The 13704-nt window shown below is 44.8% G+C and overlaps 1 protein-coding gene across 1 annotated transcript in view; it reads right to left on the reverse strand.

Annotated features, from left to right (window-relative positions):
- Positions 1-1637: 1637 nt before the first annotated feature.
- Positions 1638-13704, reverse strand: part of CDC42EP4 (CDC42 effector protein 4) — a 61623-nt gene continuing 49556 nt past the window's right edge. The window contains exon 2 of the mRNA XM_086930991.1: positions 1638-4726. Coding sequence (XP_086787117.1) covers positions 3503-4540 — 1038 coding nt within the window. The 5' untranslated portion in view covers positions 4541-4726 and the 3' untranslated portion in view covers positions 1638-3502. The remainder of the gene's footprint in view (positions 4727-13704) is intronic.

Consider the following 13704-nt stretch of genomic DNA (forward strand, 5'->3'; position numbering starts at 1 on the left):
GACTGTTCAGGAACTCGCTAATGTACGTCAAGTTGAAGTTTTCAGACATTTCCCACCTTAAGAAGTGAAGAATTCACTTTCAGGTGAAAATGCCCTTTAAGAGCTTTTGCTCAACTCTCGTTTCACAGGGATGCGAGCGTCCACAGGGTAAAGAACGAGAATGTTAAGACGAGACAGTCGCAAGGATTGAGTGCGATCAGAATGCTGATACCCAATACACAGCCACTGCCCCAAAGACACACCGGCAAAAAAAAAATATATATATATATATATATCTCAGGTTGGATGGGCTTTAGCACTCTGAAATCCAACTGAAGTATAAAACACCAAACCCTCTATCAAAAAAAAGGAAAAAAATGTGTTGGTACTCGTATTTAGCAATTTATGGCACCCAGTCTTCTGTTGGCGTGGTACTGCACTCCTCTCGGCAGTCCAGAGCAAGACCAGTGTCTTCATCACAGACTGGGCCTTGTTCGGTCTTATGGCACTGTGCAGGCAGTGTGTGACAGTTTTAAGGAGTTGTAGGTTTTGGGTGAGTATGTACTAACAAGTCCCAGGTTTACATCAGGAATCCTTAAAAGTTAACATTAGCAACACGGAATTAGCTGCAATGTTGACACTTAAAAGCCTCAGACCTTTTGCAATGTGAAATGTTTGTGCTTTTTTCTAAACCAGAACTGCTGAAGGAAGACCTGGATGTTTGGACAGCATGATCTTCACCAGTTTTACTGAAGAGGAGATTAAATGAAGGAGAAGGCGCGTTATCCTTGAAAAGGTCCACTCTGCATGAACATTTAGCCTTTAGAAATCGCTGCTCAGCCAATTTCTAAGCAGGCCCAGATTTGGAAGATGAGGAAACAGACATTGGTCACGATCTCTTGGGGTTACAGATTAAAAAAAAAAAAATAGGCCACATCTCCTGACAAAGTTACGCTGCTGGAGGGTCCTTACTCAGAGTCTGGTGGCCAAGATTGGGGGAAGGCCTCCATGCAGTGAAAGAGGGTCTCTCAGTGATGCAGATTCGATAGTAGCACCTCCCTGCCAATGAGGACTTCATTTGAAGCCAGAACTCTGTGCACAAACAAGAATAACCGGATGCTCACGGATGTCAAAATCAGGCTCCACTCATCAGAATCTTGCAGACTGCAATTCCACCCAGCATTCACCCCACATGAAAACTGTACACACATTATATTATTTGTATATATACACACACACACACACACACACATATATACACATATATACATATTCATACAAACACACACACATGAAGGATGCACAATGGGGTATGGCTGTACAATTCCATAGAGTGGTAGGGCAAGGATTTCTGACAACCAAGGACCATTCTGCCTTCTGCTGTCCTGACAATGAGGACACATTTGATCTTTATCTCAGTCGTTTGCTAAGCTTAGTACTAGACATTTTTAAATATTAAACTACTCAAATATTCACAATTCTATTTTCCATGCATACCTTTATGTAGAAGTGTATTTATATCATTTTAAACATATACAACGTTCAGTTTTAATTTTGAACAGTTTTAAACTATTTAAAATGTGTAGTGTATAAAACTGTGCACACTTAAACTAGATTTAAACGTACACTTGTGGATAAGGCAGTAATCAGACAATGAGTTCATATTTTAAAATTTTTATTTGCACTCCATTTTAAAAATAAATGTGATTTAAGTGGTCTCGATTAAAATTTCATCTGGGAAACTGCTTTTAGGGGCAATTGGCACCAAGGCTGAGAGTGCCCTAGGTGACTGCCGAGAAAGAAATTGCTGCAGCCGCAGTCCAGAGAGCCACTTTAGTTTGCATTATAAACACAGAGGCTGTATGGTTTTAACATTTCACGAGGTTGGCATCAAATGAACCTAGTACACGATTGCAGATTTTCTGTACTTCATGGTGCAAGCGATTTAAGTCACAATGTTGCAAATTGGCCCCATTATACTTCAATGGTTTTCATATTTTTAAAGGCACTGTTACTGTAATTCAATGGGTTAGTCTAAAACATTTGAAAAGCATCTCAGAAGATTTTATTGAACCCATTTTGAGTTTAAAAGCTGTTGATACCAGGATAATTTACAAAAATAATATTGGTAAATGTTTGGTCACAATCTATGGTTTTGACAGTTCATTTGGATTACCAACTTCGAAACATTGCGAATTGTGAAATGAAATCGCAAATTATGAAACATATTACAAAACCCTTTGTGCTTTATTACGTTTCCAAATGTTTTTTAAACTTGAAACCAGCTATAGACCATAATTACTCAGAATTATATTTTTTTAACCTTTGGGAAAGGTGGCAATAAGAGGGGAAAAAACACATTATGAAATGTATATTTTCAGTTAGATCATGTGATATAACAAATATACAATTCTAGTATATTCCTTTCCAGAATATTGTTTAATGGCTCATGTGACATTTACAAACCATTCTATTATGGGTAGTGCCATTCGGACCGATCACTCCACCCAAAATGCTCCTCGCACATTTTCCTCTGATTTTTGACTATGTACTTACTCCGAGTTTTTATGCTATCTTGGGGTGAGGAAAAGCACTTTATAAACTCCCCTCATAGTACAATGGCTTCTCGATGGAATTTTAGAACCATCCATTTTTACCCATTACACATCTTCCGTTGTGTATATGGGGACACATACAAACAGTTTGTAGAAGCTAATCTAAAATATATATACACATACATATATATTACACACACGTTTGCCAGGAAAAATATATGAATTTCTTTGGAAACAGGGCAGCAATGTTCTCTGTAATTTCGCTACATATACATATTTATATAAATACACGTCTTGTTTTTCCCAGTTTGCAGAGTTCAGTCCCACATCTGGAGTGCAGTACTGGAGAACTTTCTCGGGAAGTTATCAGGCAGCCTTCCACAAACTCTGTCTGGAATTCAGTTTACAGAAAATAGGCAGAGCCCCCCTATCCCCTTGTTAAGAGATGGTTATTCCGCTTGCATGTGGTAGAACCTATAGGGGAACCAAGCCAACGGGGAACTTGAAGCACACAACAGAAAAAAGATACTAAAAAAATGCACCAGTTAGTCTTGTCAAGAGCAGGTTTTGTTCCAGCAAAAACCTTTGGCTGCCAGAAAGCTGCAAAACGCATACAGGAATGGGTCAAGAATAATAAAAAATTAAGCTAATCGGAAACAAATGAAATAAAATAATATACATATACTAAACTGTATTTTGTTTCATCGTGCGCCTGTTCGCCCATGGCAGTGTCTCCACTCTACCTGCTTCCCGTTCAAGAAGCAAATATTCTTTAAGACACACAAAAAATATCAAATAAGCAGAAAGTAATGTTCGAGTCTCAAGCATGGGCCTAAAACCACTGAATTTGTTGTTTCATCACCGGACAGAGGCATGTATCCAAGTTGGAAAGTACAGTGAGACCAAGAAAATCAAATCAATTAAAGAAAAATAGATATGTACACTAGAATAAAAGTTCTTTTTTTCCTTTAAACTCTAATTTCATCATCCTCTTCGTCCATAAAAGAGAGATCTTTCTCCGTACGTTTTACTGGTGCCCTTTTAGTGACGTTGTTGTCCCTCCGAACTGGTGCATCCCAATGCCGGTCATCAGGGGCCCCTGAAGTGCAGCTGGATACAGAACTGCTGTCCCTGGTCATGTGACTGCCAATGCTGCGGCCAGGCCCAGGGATGTAGGCGGAGCCCCTACTGCGATCCACAAATGCGGGGTGCTCCTCCCTGGGCTTTCCAACCAGGCTCTGCTGTTGGGGCACCACAGTGGAAGTAGTGCAAAACCTTCCCTTGGAATCAATGTCGTCATGGTTGTCGTCATCACAGTGCAAGTCCAGGTCATCTAGATCCCACTCGCTCTTGTCCATTATACCCAAGATGTCACCGAGCATAGAAGGTCCAAGGTCAACATGGAAGGACATGATGGATTCAGCATGCTTCATGCCATAGCTGCTTTTAGGAATAGTCACAGGCAAGTCTGTAGGCTCCCCAAATTCCCGCTCTTGTCGGATGGGGTCTGGGGTACAACTGGCTGCATGCGCTGATGCCCCATTGGATTGCTTTTCGTGCCCAGATGCCCCATTGGATTGCTTTTCCTCTACAATCTTCTTGACTGGGCTCGAAGACAAACTTTTGGGCATTTTGCTCTTTCCCTTCTCAGCGTCCTTCTCATTGAGTTGGGGCAGCGACACAGCATTCTTGACAAAAAGAGCAGAGTCCCTCAGGGAGCCTAGCATATCGCGTCGGTCACTGCGGGTCACAGACTGCGAACGCTTGCTGCTGCTACGAAACTTGCGCGAGAGCAGGCCGGGCTTGGGGTCTAGTTCCTCAGGCTCTGCATTGTCCCCTTTGCTGCTCAGGAAAGAGGTGTCCCCAAAGGCATCACCTGCCCTTCCCACGTGCATGGTGTGGCGGAAGTCTCCCAGTGGGGCACTGATCATCTCGGCTGTTAGGTCGACGCGAGAACGGCGCTTGGTACTGGCCGAATTGGCCACTAGTTGCTTCAGGATCGGCATTTTGGGTTGGCTGTATTTTTGAGCTCAGTCTTAGAAAAGGAAGTTTGGAGGTCTGAAAGCAGCCAGAAATTCTTGAAATATATTTTGTAATATCACACCGGTTAAGATCCCAAGACTAGCAGATCATGCAGCTCTGGTCATCACCATTTCCAGATGTTTCTGACCGCAGAAGTCTTTCTTTCAGGCCTGGAAGGAAGAGAAAAATAGACGTTTAGAGACAAGTTCAATGTACCTCAAGGCAAGTTATTCATCTAAAAAAAACAAGTAATAGGCACACAGAGGGAAAAAAATAACACTTTTGAGAATACATATACAGAAATGAAAATGTAGCTTTTCAGCTGAAGCTACGGTAACACCTGCTCTTGGCTGCTATATGCCATGAATATGAAATGTTACCTCGCATGTGATATGTCGCATGCCATTACAACGCGGTTGTTACAATGACTGCGTTGTTACATCGCATACCATTGCGCTGTGCAAGTCGTTATAACTACTTGCTGTAGGGGGTGCTGGATGTTGTAGTAGTATAATTTACTATTCCAACTCCAGTCTGTGCAACAGTAGGAAGGTGTTGGATTTTTAATCCAACACCTTCTGCCCCCTACAGCAAGTCATTATAACGACTTGCGTTGTAATGGGAATGCGATGTAACGCTTGCGATGTAAAGGATGTCTCCCATACGCCGTCTACCAAATAGGTTCAAGCTTATGTTCAGTGTTATGTGCATATTGCTCACACAGACATTCTCAGAGCTCGCTGGTATATTCCTTCCTCTCACATCAGTGGCTTTCTACATTCCAATGGGGTCTCATCTATTCCACAAACACCACCTCACACACTTCAAGGGATTTCACGTATTCCACCGCACTAAAAGGCAACCAAAAGTATTCTCCCATCAGCAACTCAAACCACCCAGGAGCCTTACTCACTTCCCAGCACTGACTTACAACCAATTAACTATCGTTTATGGTCAAAGATCGCGTTATTTCCATCCAATGTGTCAAATGAATCTCGTTTATATGCTCCAACCCCAGCACTGAGCTCAGCACCTTAATTTCCCCAACCCTCCCACCATCTATAAACCAAGCTTTCTGGGTTTTCCTTGACCTCCCACAGTCATCTGAACGGCAGCCTATGCGTAGCGGATGCCCACCTAGCACGGTTTAAGAAAGCCTGCTGTGAATCGTGCATTCTCTGCACCAGCCATTCTCCACTGGAACAAGCATCCCACCAACATCAAAAGATGCTGTAAGAAAGCATTAACGATCTGCGTTTCCTTAAACCACACTCCTCTCATGCAGTCCCACCTCCTCTACTTCCACAGTGTCAAGAGGCCTCACTTTAGCAGATGAACAGGACATCATGAACATAGAACCCTCACCTCCCATGGTCCAGAGTGACCCACGAGGAGGACATCCTAGGCGCTGGTGAAAACCCACATTCCTAGCCTATTGCTACTCGGATATAAAAATACAACACAAATACAAAAATGTCCACTCATTTTCGGTCCATCGCCTCAAATATTCTCACTTTCACCTCACGCCCCACTGCTTAGCCCGCGCCCTGTGGTTCCCTTTGAAGGCACTCTAAGCCCTTTAACAAGCCTGCTTCATTGGGGCTCCCACGTCCCACACACTGCCCCTTCCAGGTTCTTGCATACAGGCTGGACGGGACACTCCCTCCTGAAACAAACATGTGGGGATCTGAAGGTTGTGAGCCATCCGTCCATCTGACACCAGGACATTCAACAGTATTCGAATAGGAAATATAAACATATTTTCTTTACAGAGCTCACAGATGGACTGAGTGTGCAACAGAAAAAAGGTAACATTACATCGAAGCCTCAAATCATTAACAAGCAAAAGCTGATCACTCGAGCTTTGAAAAGAAGTGCTTTGGCTGAGCGCTGACCAACACGTGATCCCAAAGAGACACGACTCAGAGTGGAGATAGATTCACTCACTGCATTGAAAGCTCGAACTAATTAAGAGGCAGACGCAGATCAATCCTACAGGTGTCATATCCGGCTCTCCACTCAAACCTCCTCTTTACAGCTCACAATGCTGTGAAAATGTGTGATTCCGAATGCCTCCCTAAAAAATCCCCTAAATGGATTTCCCCCTTTAAGCGAGCGCGATGGAAAGAGAATAGGATTACAGGGCGGCTCGCACGGCCGCGGGCTGGGGAACCACGGCCCAGGGCGGAGCCTTTTAATCTGCTTTGCTTTTGTTTTTTCTTCAGTGTATGACGTGGTAATTGTTGCTGGAGGAGAGGCACGACTCACCTGGTCGAACGTCAGACTCCCAGAGAAAACACACCTCACCGGGGTCCGTGGTACACTTCGGAGCAGCCCTGTACTTAGCAAACGTTCTCATTCATTCATTCTTGATAGGCAGAGGCATTTCACAGCGTAAGGGGCGGCTTCAATGCACTTCCGTCATGGAAGTCCACTACTCAACATCTAGTGCACCACAGCCCCGCCCTCAAATATTAGCCGTCCCCTAGTGCAATGGAAGGCCCCACGCATATCAATAACGCCATACAGTGCGCATCCTCTGCGTGCAGGGAGCGGGCCACTGTACATCAGCGCTGAGAAGCAGAGCCAATGCGCCTCGCTCCCAACAGGAAAGAGCGTTATGTACTAGAAGTGTCACTTCCCTGCAAGGAACCACAGCTGGGATACGGTGCATGCGTGTTTTCAACACAGTGAAGTGTCACAACCTAACTCCGTGCATGCAGACACCAAGACTATAGTGGGAGGCTACTAGGCACCTCCAATGCACCTCAGCAAGGCATGCAGACATCGTGAGTGTAGTGGAAGGCTCCTAGGCGCCTCCAAAGCACCTCAGCCAGGCATGCAGAAGCAGTAAGTGTAGAGGAAGGCTCCTCGGCACCTCAATGCACCTCAGCCAGGCATGCAGACCCCGTGAGTGTAGTGGAAGGCTCCTTGGCGCCTCAGTCAGGCTTGCAGACACCATGAGTGTAGCTGAAGGCTCCTAGGCGTCTTCAATGCAACTCAGCCAGTCTTGCAGACACCGTGAGTGTAGTGGAAGGCTCCTCAGAACCTCAGCCAGGCATGCAGACACCGTGAGTGTAGTGGAAGGCTCCTTGGCACCTCAGCCAGGCATGCAGACACCGTGAGTGTAGTGGAAGGCTCCTCGGCACCTCAGCCAGGCATGCAGACACCGTGAGTGTAGTGGAAGGCTCCTCGGCACCTCCAATGCACCTCAGCCAGGCATGCAGACACCGTGAGTGTAGTGGAAGGCTCCTCGGCACCTCCAATGCACCTCAGCCAGGCATGCAGACAACGCGAGTGTAGTGGAAGGCTCCTCTGCACCTCCAATGCACATCAGCAAGGTATGCAGTGTACCCTGTCACAGAATGGTGAGCTGCCACAACCAATCTGCGCAAATGTACCTCAAATGGAACAAGCAGGATTAATTTGTATGCCTTCAATTCGTAGTGGGCTGCAAATCCAGATTTTGCTGCAGGCTGAAGCGTTCCAAACCAGGTGCCAAGTGCACCCAGAGGGTTTTTGGCAGCATGATTGTCGCCAAGTAAATCCAGACCAAATATCGCAAAATTTGCACACCTTATAGCAGGTTAAACATGAATTAGTACATGTTTCCCAGTTCCAATGATAAAAGTCTAACTGATGGAAAAACTATACACCTGGTAAATACTATATTCAGCGACTCAGTTATTTGCCAAGTTGCCAATTTGCACCCAGGATTGCCACCTTCTCTAATGTTGTGTACCAGATACATATAAAGCACGTGTTCAACCAAGATTTCTTGGCGCTTGACTAGTGATACTACCAGAGGTTGAGACTGGCGCCTTTGTATATTAGCAGAGGCCTGTGTATATTACATGACTCCCACGTGACTCTAGGGTACCTCAGTCATTACCACCGCACTTTTAACAGTAATCCGCTGCGGTGGGCCTTTATTGTTCACAGTGAAAACCACCATTGTGGCCTTCGATCACTCAAGATGGGTTTGGACGTGGACAGGGCCTTGGGTGTGGGTAGGCCCATATTTGGAGAATGCAGCGGAGAGCCCGGTGCTGGAGCACAGACATGTTCAACCCTTCAGACAACCACTGGAATCCTGTTTAGCGCATAATGAAAGCTCTGACAATGCTGTGACTTGATGGCGCTGGTAATGCCAGGCTTACACTGCTGGCCAGTCATTAATAAAAGATATTGCATTCTGGTCGTTCTAGACTTGCTTAACTCCAATTGTATGAACAGAACTAAAGTACCAATTTACAACTTTCTCGAAAAGTTGAGGCCAGGAATGGAAACTGCGAACCAACCTGGTACAGGGTTTTTGCATTCCTTGAACAGTGGTGGACCAAGCGGGATGCATTTTTCATCCCGGGAGTTGCTGCAATCCAGTGCTAGTCCAAGCCAGCTGCCGCCATCTCCCAGCCACAATAGGAGTATTAGCTCGCAACTAGGCTGCCTTCATTTTGATTTAAAAATCCTTTTTGCTCAGTCTTTTAGTTGAGTTTTCGATCAAGATTAGGAGTGCGACTTGTGGGTTTACTGTCTCGCGGGTTCATATCGAGGAGTGAAGGACAAGCAGCCGAACGCCAAGAATCCAGGCCATACCCCTTCTGGAGTCCATGACCTGCTGAAGGGTGCTGATACTAGGGCAGTGAATTTCAAACAGAAAAAAGAAACAAAAAAAGGTAAACTGGGCCACAGCAGAGGACGCACTGACCCTTCTTCTGGCTCACTCAAGTAGTCAGGCGCGGTGCCTCCTCGGAGCCAGGATACGTGCCCCCATCCCCGACCCAGGCTCCTAGAAACAGGGCTGCTTGGCGAACCGCTGCTCCGTTACCCGGAGCCAGAACCCTAATGAGCGCCAAGGAGGGGGCGCTGTGCCATGGAGCCTCTGGAACGGGACGTCAAAATACTTTTTCGGGTCAGAGCCGATGCTATTGGCAGCTTCGTTGCGCCTTTGCCTTCTTGGCAGCAGCAGAAAGGAGCATTGTGCGCAGGAGAAAGGCCTGCTCCAAGCGCTGACCCCCTACTGTCATCACCACAACACTGCGCCCATTTTATCCCAAGCTAAACATTCGGAGAGGCGCAGTGACCGGGTCTTTGAAGGCCGCTCTCCCAATGAAAACAAGTTTTCTCTCGGAGTCAGCACGAGCAGGAAGACGAGCAGCGCGCCTCCCAGCTGGCCTCTCGCATCAGCATCCAGCAGGATGCGGCCCTGCGCGGTTTGTCACTGGAAAACGGAGACGCAACCAAGGCACGGATGGACTGTAAGAGACGTGCACCTAAAACGTTCAGCACAAGGGCTACATTTAAAATACTAAGACATAGAAACCGGCGCCCGCCACGCAGTGCGCCAGAAGTCTATAATAAAAGTACTATTTAACTGTAGTAAATCATCAAGTTATAGTCTTATTTGGACCAATGGATGATTTATTCCAAAGACTATACTCAGCAGTGGGATCTTCAAAAACGAAGCGGTCATTTACTGTTCTCAAGCTACTGAATAGGACTCAGAAGCATATACATCACTACACAGGCGAGCACAGTAGTGCACTCGCATGCTGTAGCAACTCATACACTTAGTGAGACCCGAATGGTAGAATGGAAAATGTTTTCGTCTGTGAAGAGGACTAAAACGGCTCGGAGTCTTGAAACAAACACCAATGTCTATGAGGAAACGCAGCAGTGTGAAGGGTACCTTCTGAGCCAAAATTGTCAAGTGCACAAGACCAAAAAAAGGTCAGAGGGAATGGAGGAATTTCTTTTCACACATTAAGAGTTTTGCACTCAGTGATGGAGCATGCCTGGAACCAAGCGGTGCAGGTAAAAGATAGATGGAATTGAGGATTAAGGGAGGATATACACATGAAGGGTCTCTCTGTGATCTTTTATAGGTATAAGTTTAGGGACGATAAGGATAATAATAGGGAGATCGTACTACAAAAAGGCACGACAATATAGGAATAGAGATCCATGTGCCTGGAGCAAATATGAAGCCCTTATGAGATGGAATGTAATCAAATGACCTGAACGTGAACCTTAATGCATGAACGATGCACACCAATTGGGTTGCGGTTTAACAAGTGAATTTAGCAATCAGAGGATCTCTTGGTGAGCCTTTAAAATTCCGAGGAGTTGAAGGGGCAAATTTCAAATGTGAAAACAGAAAACATGTAGTAGTGAGCCACGTCATTTTCTGTTAGTAGGGGAAAAGGGTTAATACGCATAACTATTGCTTTTTGATAGTGATGATTTCATAATAAAAGACTAAAAGATATGCTCTAACTGTAGATATTGGAGAAACTGGAGCATAATCAATAATTTTCGACTTAATATTCCGGCTTGTAAGTAAAGAAAATCACATCCCACATCAACCTGGTCTCATAGCATACCTTGTCCTAAACAACTGTATTTTTAATCAGTATATCTGCGGTAAGTGATGTAGGTAGATCATTTCTAAAAGGAATTTGGAATTTCATTGTATCGAAACAATATCGGTTACATAATTTTTAAACACAGATGAGTTATTTGTAATACACAATGGGCAAACATCTAAGTAAAAGGAAAGATTTACTTTGTGTAGGGTCTTTTTAGAACTGGGGGCGGAGGGGGGGGGGAACTATTTTTGTTGAGGCCTTCCTGTTCTGGCCTTGGACACTGCTGGCAGAGGAAATGTTCTCCAATTGCACTCCACAGAGGCTAAAGCTGGAGTAATACTATGCGCATGAAAGAAAAGAAAAAAACTGGTACACAGCCCATTCAGATACTTTTGGATTTAGACGAGGTCTCTGGCAAATTATTTAGCATTGGATTTAGAAAGAAGAGCTCTTTTAGACATTAGAGCATAAACCAAGAATGTGAAAAATTTTAGCTTCTAGAATGAAGGGGAAAAAAAAAATCAGGCCGAGAAGCAGGAAGCTCAGTGGGCGGGATATTAAATTCAGTAGACACAACAGAATTAAATGACAGGAAAAGGCAGGCCTTGGGAACAACCATTGTAGCAAATTAAGAGCACATGCCACCTGCATAGCATGGAGCATGGAGGCAGGAGCGCATAGCTCTACGTGGCTTTAAAGAAACTGTACAGGACTTTGAAAAGTCAAAGAAAGATGATTATTTTGCAAAGCTTCAAGATGACGACAGTATTAAAAAAACATGAGGGTCTCTTATTTTCATTAACTTCTGTACTCTTAGAAAAGTTGCAAAAAACAAATGCATCATCATTTGTATTTGCTAAAAGAAAATAACGATTAGATGGTCTGGTAAGATAACATGGTCTGTACTGGACATCGTAACACACACAATATAGAAACAAAGGTACATAATATTTGATATAATTCCGGGGACCAGTCTAGAAAGGCAACCTCCAAAGTCCTCTTTGGGAAGCACAAGTGGGGGAAGGTGCACCTTCGTTCCCCCTACTCAATGAACAGCCATTTCATTACACGCCATGACTGCAGATGCTTGAAGGAAATCTGTGTGTGTGCCCTTGTTCAGAAATGAAAAGCAAAAAAGCCAGGGCAAACAAGCCATGACCATACTCGATGGATGAGAATTCGACATGATGGAAGCCACCCTAGAAGCAAACCCAGGGGTAACAGAGTAGTAGCAGTGCAACAAAGCACCCTTGGGTAGGGCAAACCACTGTTAATGGACTAGGAAAGCAAAGGACAATATTGGGAAGACTGGGGTATTTTGAGGTCATACGAGGGGTAGTAATGAGTAGATGGAAGGACCGCCGAAACACTAGTCCCATAAGTAACAAAAACAAGCAAAGCAGTCCAACAGGGTAATTTTGCAGGCTAGATTAGCACAGAAAGAGGCGAGTCAGTTTTTTAAAAAGGCAGCTGAATCAGCACTTCTGACTTGGTGGTCTTGACTGGTGTGGCAGCCTTTTAAAGTGGCCACCTTGACTCGCGCCTGCACATGTATAACAGGGCTGTTCATTTATGTGGTCAGAAAAAGAAGGGCTGGGGGTACACCAGGGAGACAGCTGAAACCTGCATACGCTCTCGTGGAGGGTTACAATAAAAAAAATTAAAGTGGCTAAAAAGTGAGAAGTGGAAGGACACAAGTAACTAGTCCATGCTCCAAGGGAGCGATAAACTCTTGAAGAGGAGGTGAAGTCCACACAAGCTAACAAATAACATGCGACCAAGCAAATGAGTGGTATTGAAACGAACCAATGGTAAGCAATGGATGTGCTGCAAGTTGTCTGTAACGGAGATGGTATCTAGCAACAGACAGCGCATGCGCAGTCCAGGAGGTGAGAACTAAAAAGCAGTGTCTGCCACCTGAACTCTGACCCTGGTGCTACATGCAGTGTTTGGAGGCTTATGCTTGAACCCGAACCCACTCAAAGTAATCTTACCATCTGTTGGATCGAAGAGCCACCTGCAAGACTGAACTTTGACCCCTGTGGATATTTAACCATAAATCAGTGTATGCCTACAACATTCACTACCGTATGCACAGCACGGCTTACCGAAAACAAGAAGCTAGGGTTCGGTCCACAAGTAAAAGGGGCGGATAGTTGCTTACCCACCTGACGCACACAAACACTGGTCAGATATATGCTGGCCACGCCGTTCCACTGGAGCGGTGACATTTGTAACAGTATTTATACTTAATGCAGCTCACACTTCACTGTCTATTTTGCATCACTATCAGTGAGTGCTCCTATTAATAAAAAAAATGAACTGTCCACATTTAACCAACCCCAAGCAGATGAAAGGAGGAGCCAAGTATGCACGTACCCACACATGCCCGCAGGAGAGCGAGTCCACTGAACCATCATACCAACTAGATGGACGGTGTTAATAAGTTATCAGCAAGGCACACTGGTTTCGCTGCTGGGTACACTTCCTTCCTTCCTGCCGGCTTTGTTCATTACGTAGCAGTGACGCCTTTACGGATTCTAGCAGAAGTGGCTTCACAGCTCCTGGGCAGACAGCAGTTCACCCTCTCCATGGCGTACATGCTCCCTTTACGACTTGTGTTTTACAAACCGCAACTGTATTCGTGTTTTCAATCCACTAAAAGCTTTGCTTCGTTTTAGGCACTCAGTTTTTCTGGATAAGCGAATTTAGATACCAGTCATTTTAATTTAGTTGCAGTTTTACAAAGCGCAAACCAGACCCACCAGAACGCTTTA

Source organism: Lissotriton vulgaris, chromosome 7, assembly GCF_964263255.1.
Source record: "Lissotriton vulgaris chromosome 7, aLisVul1.2, whole genome shotgun sequence".
In the NCBI taxonomy this organism is placed as follows: Eukaryota; Metazoa; Chordata; class Amphibia; order Caudata; family Salamandridae; genus Lissotriton; species Lissotriton vulgaris.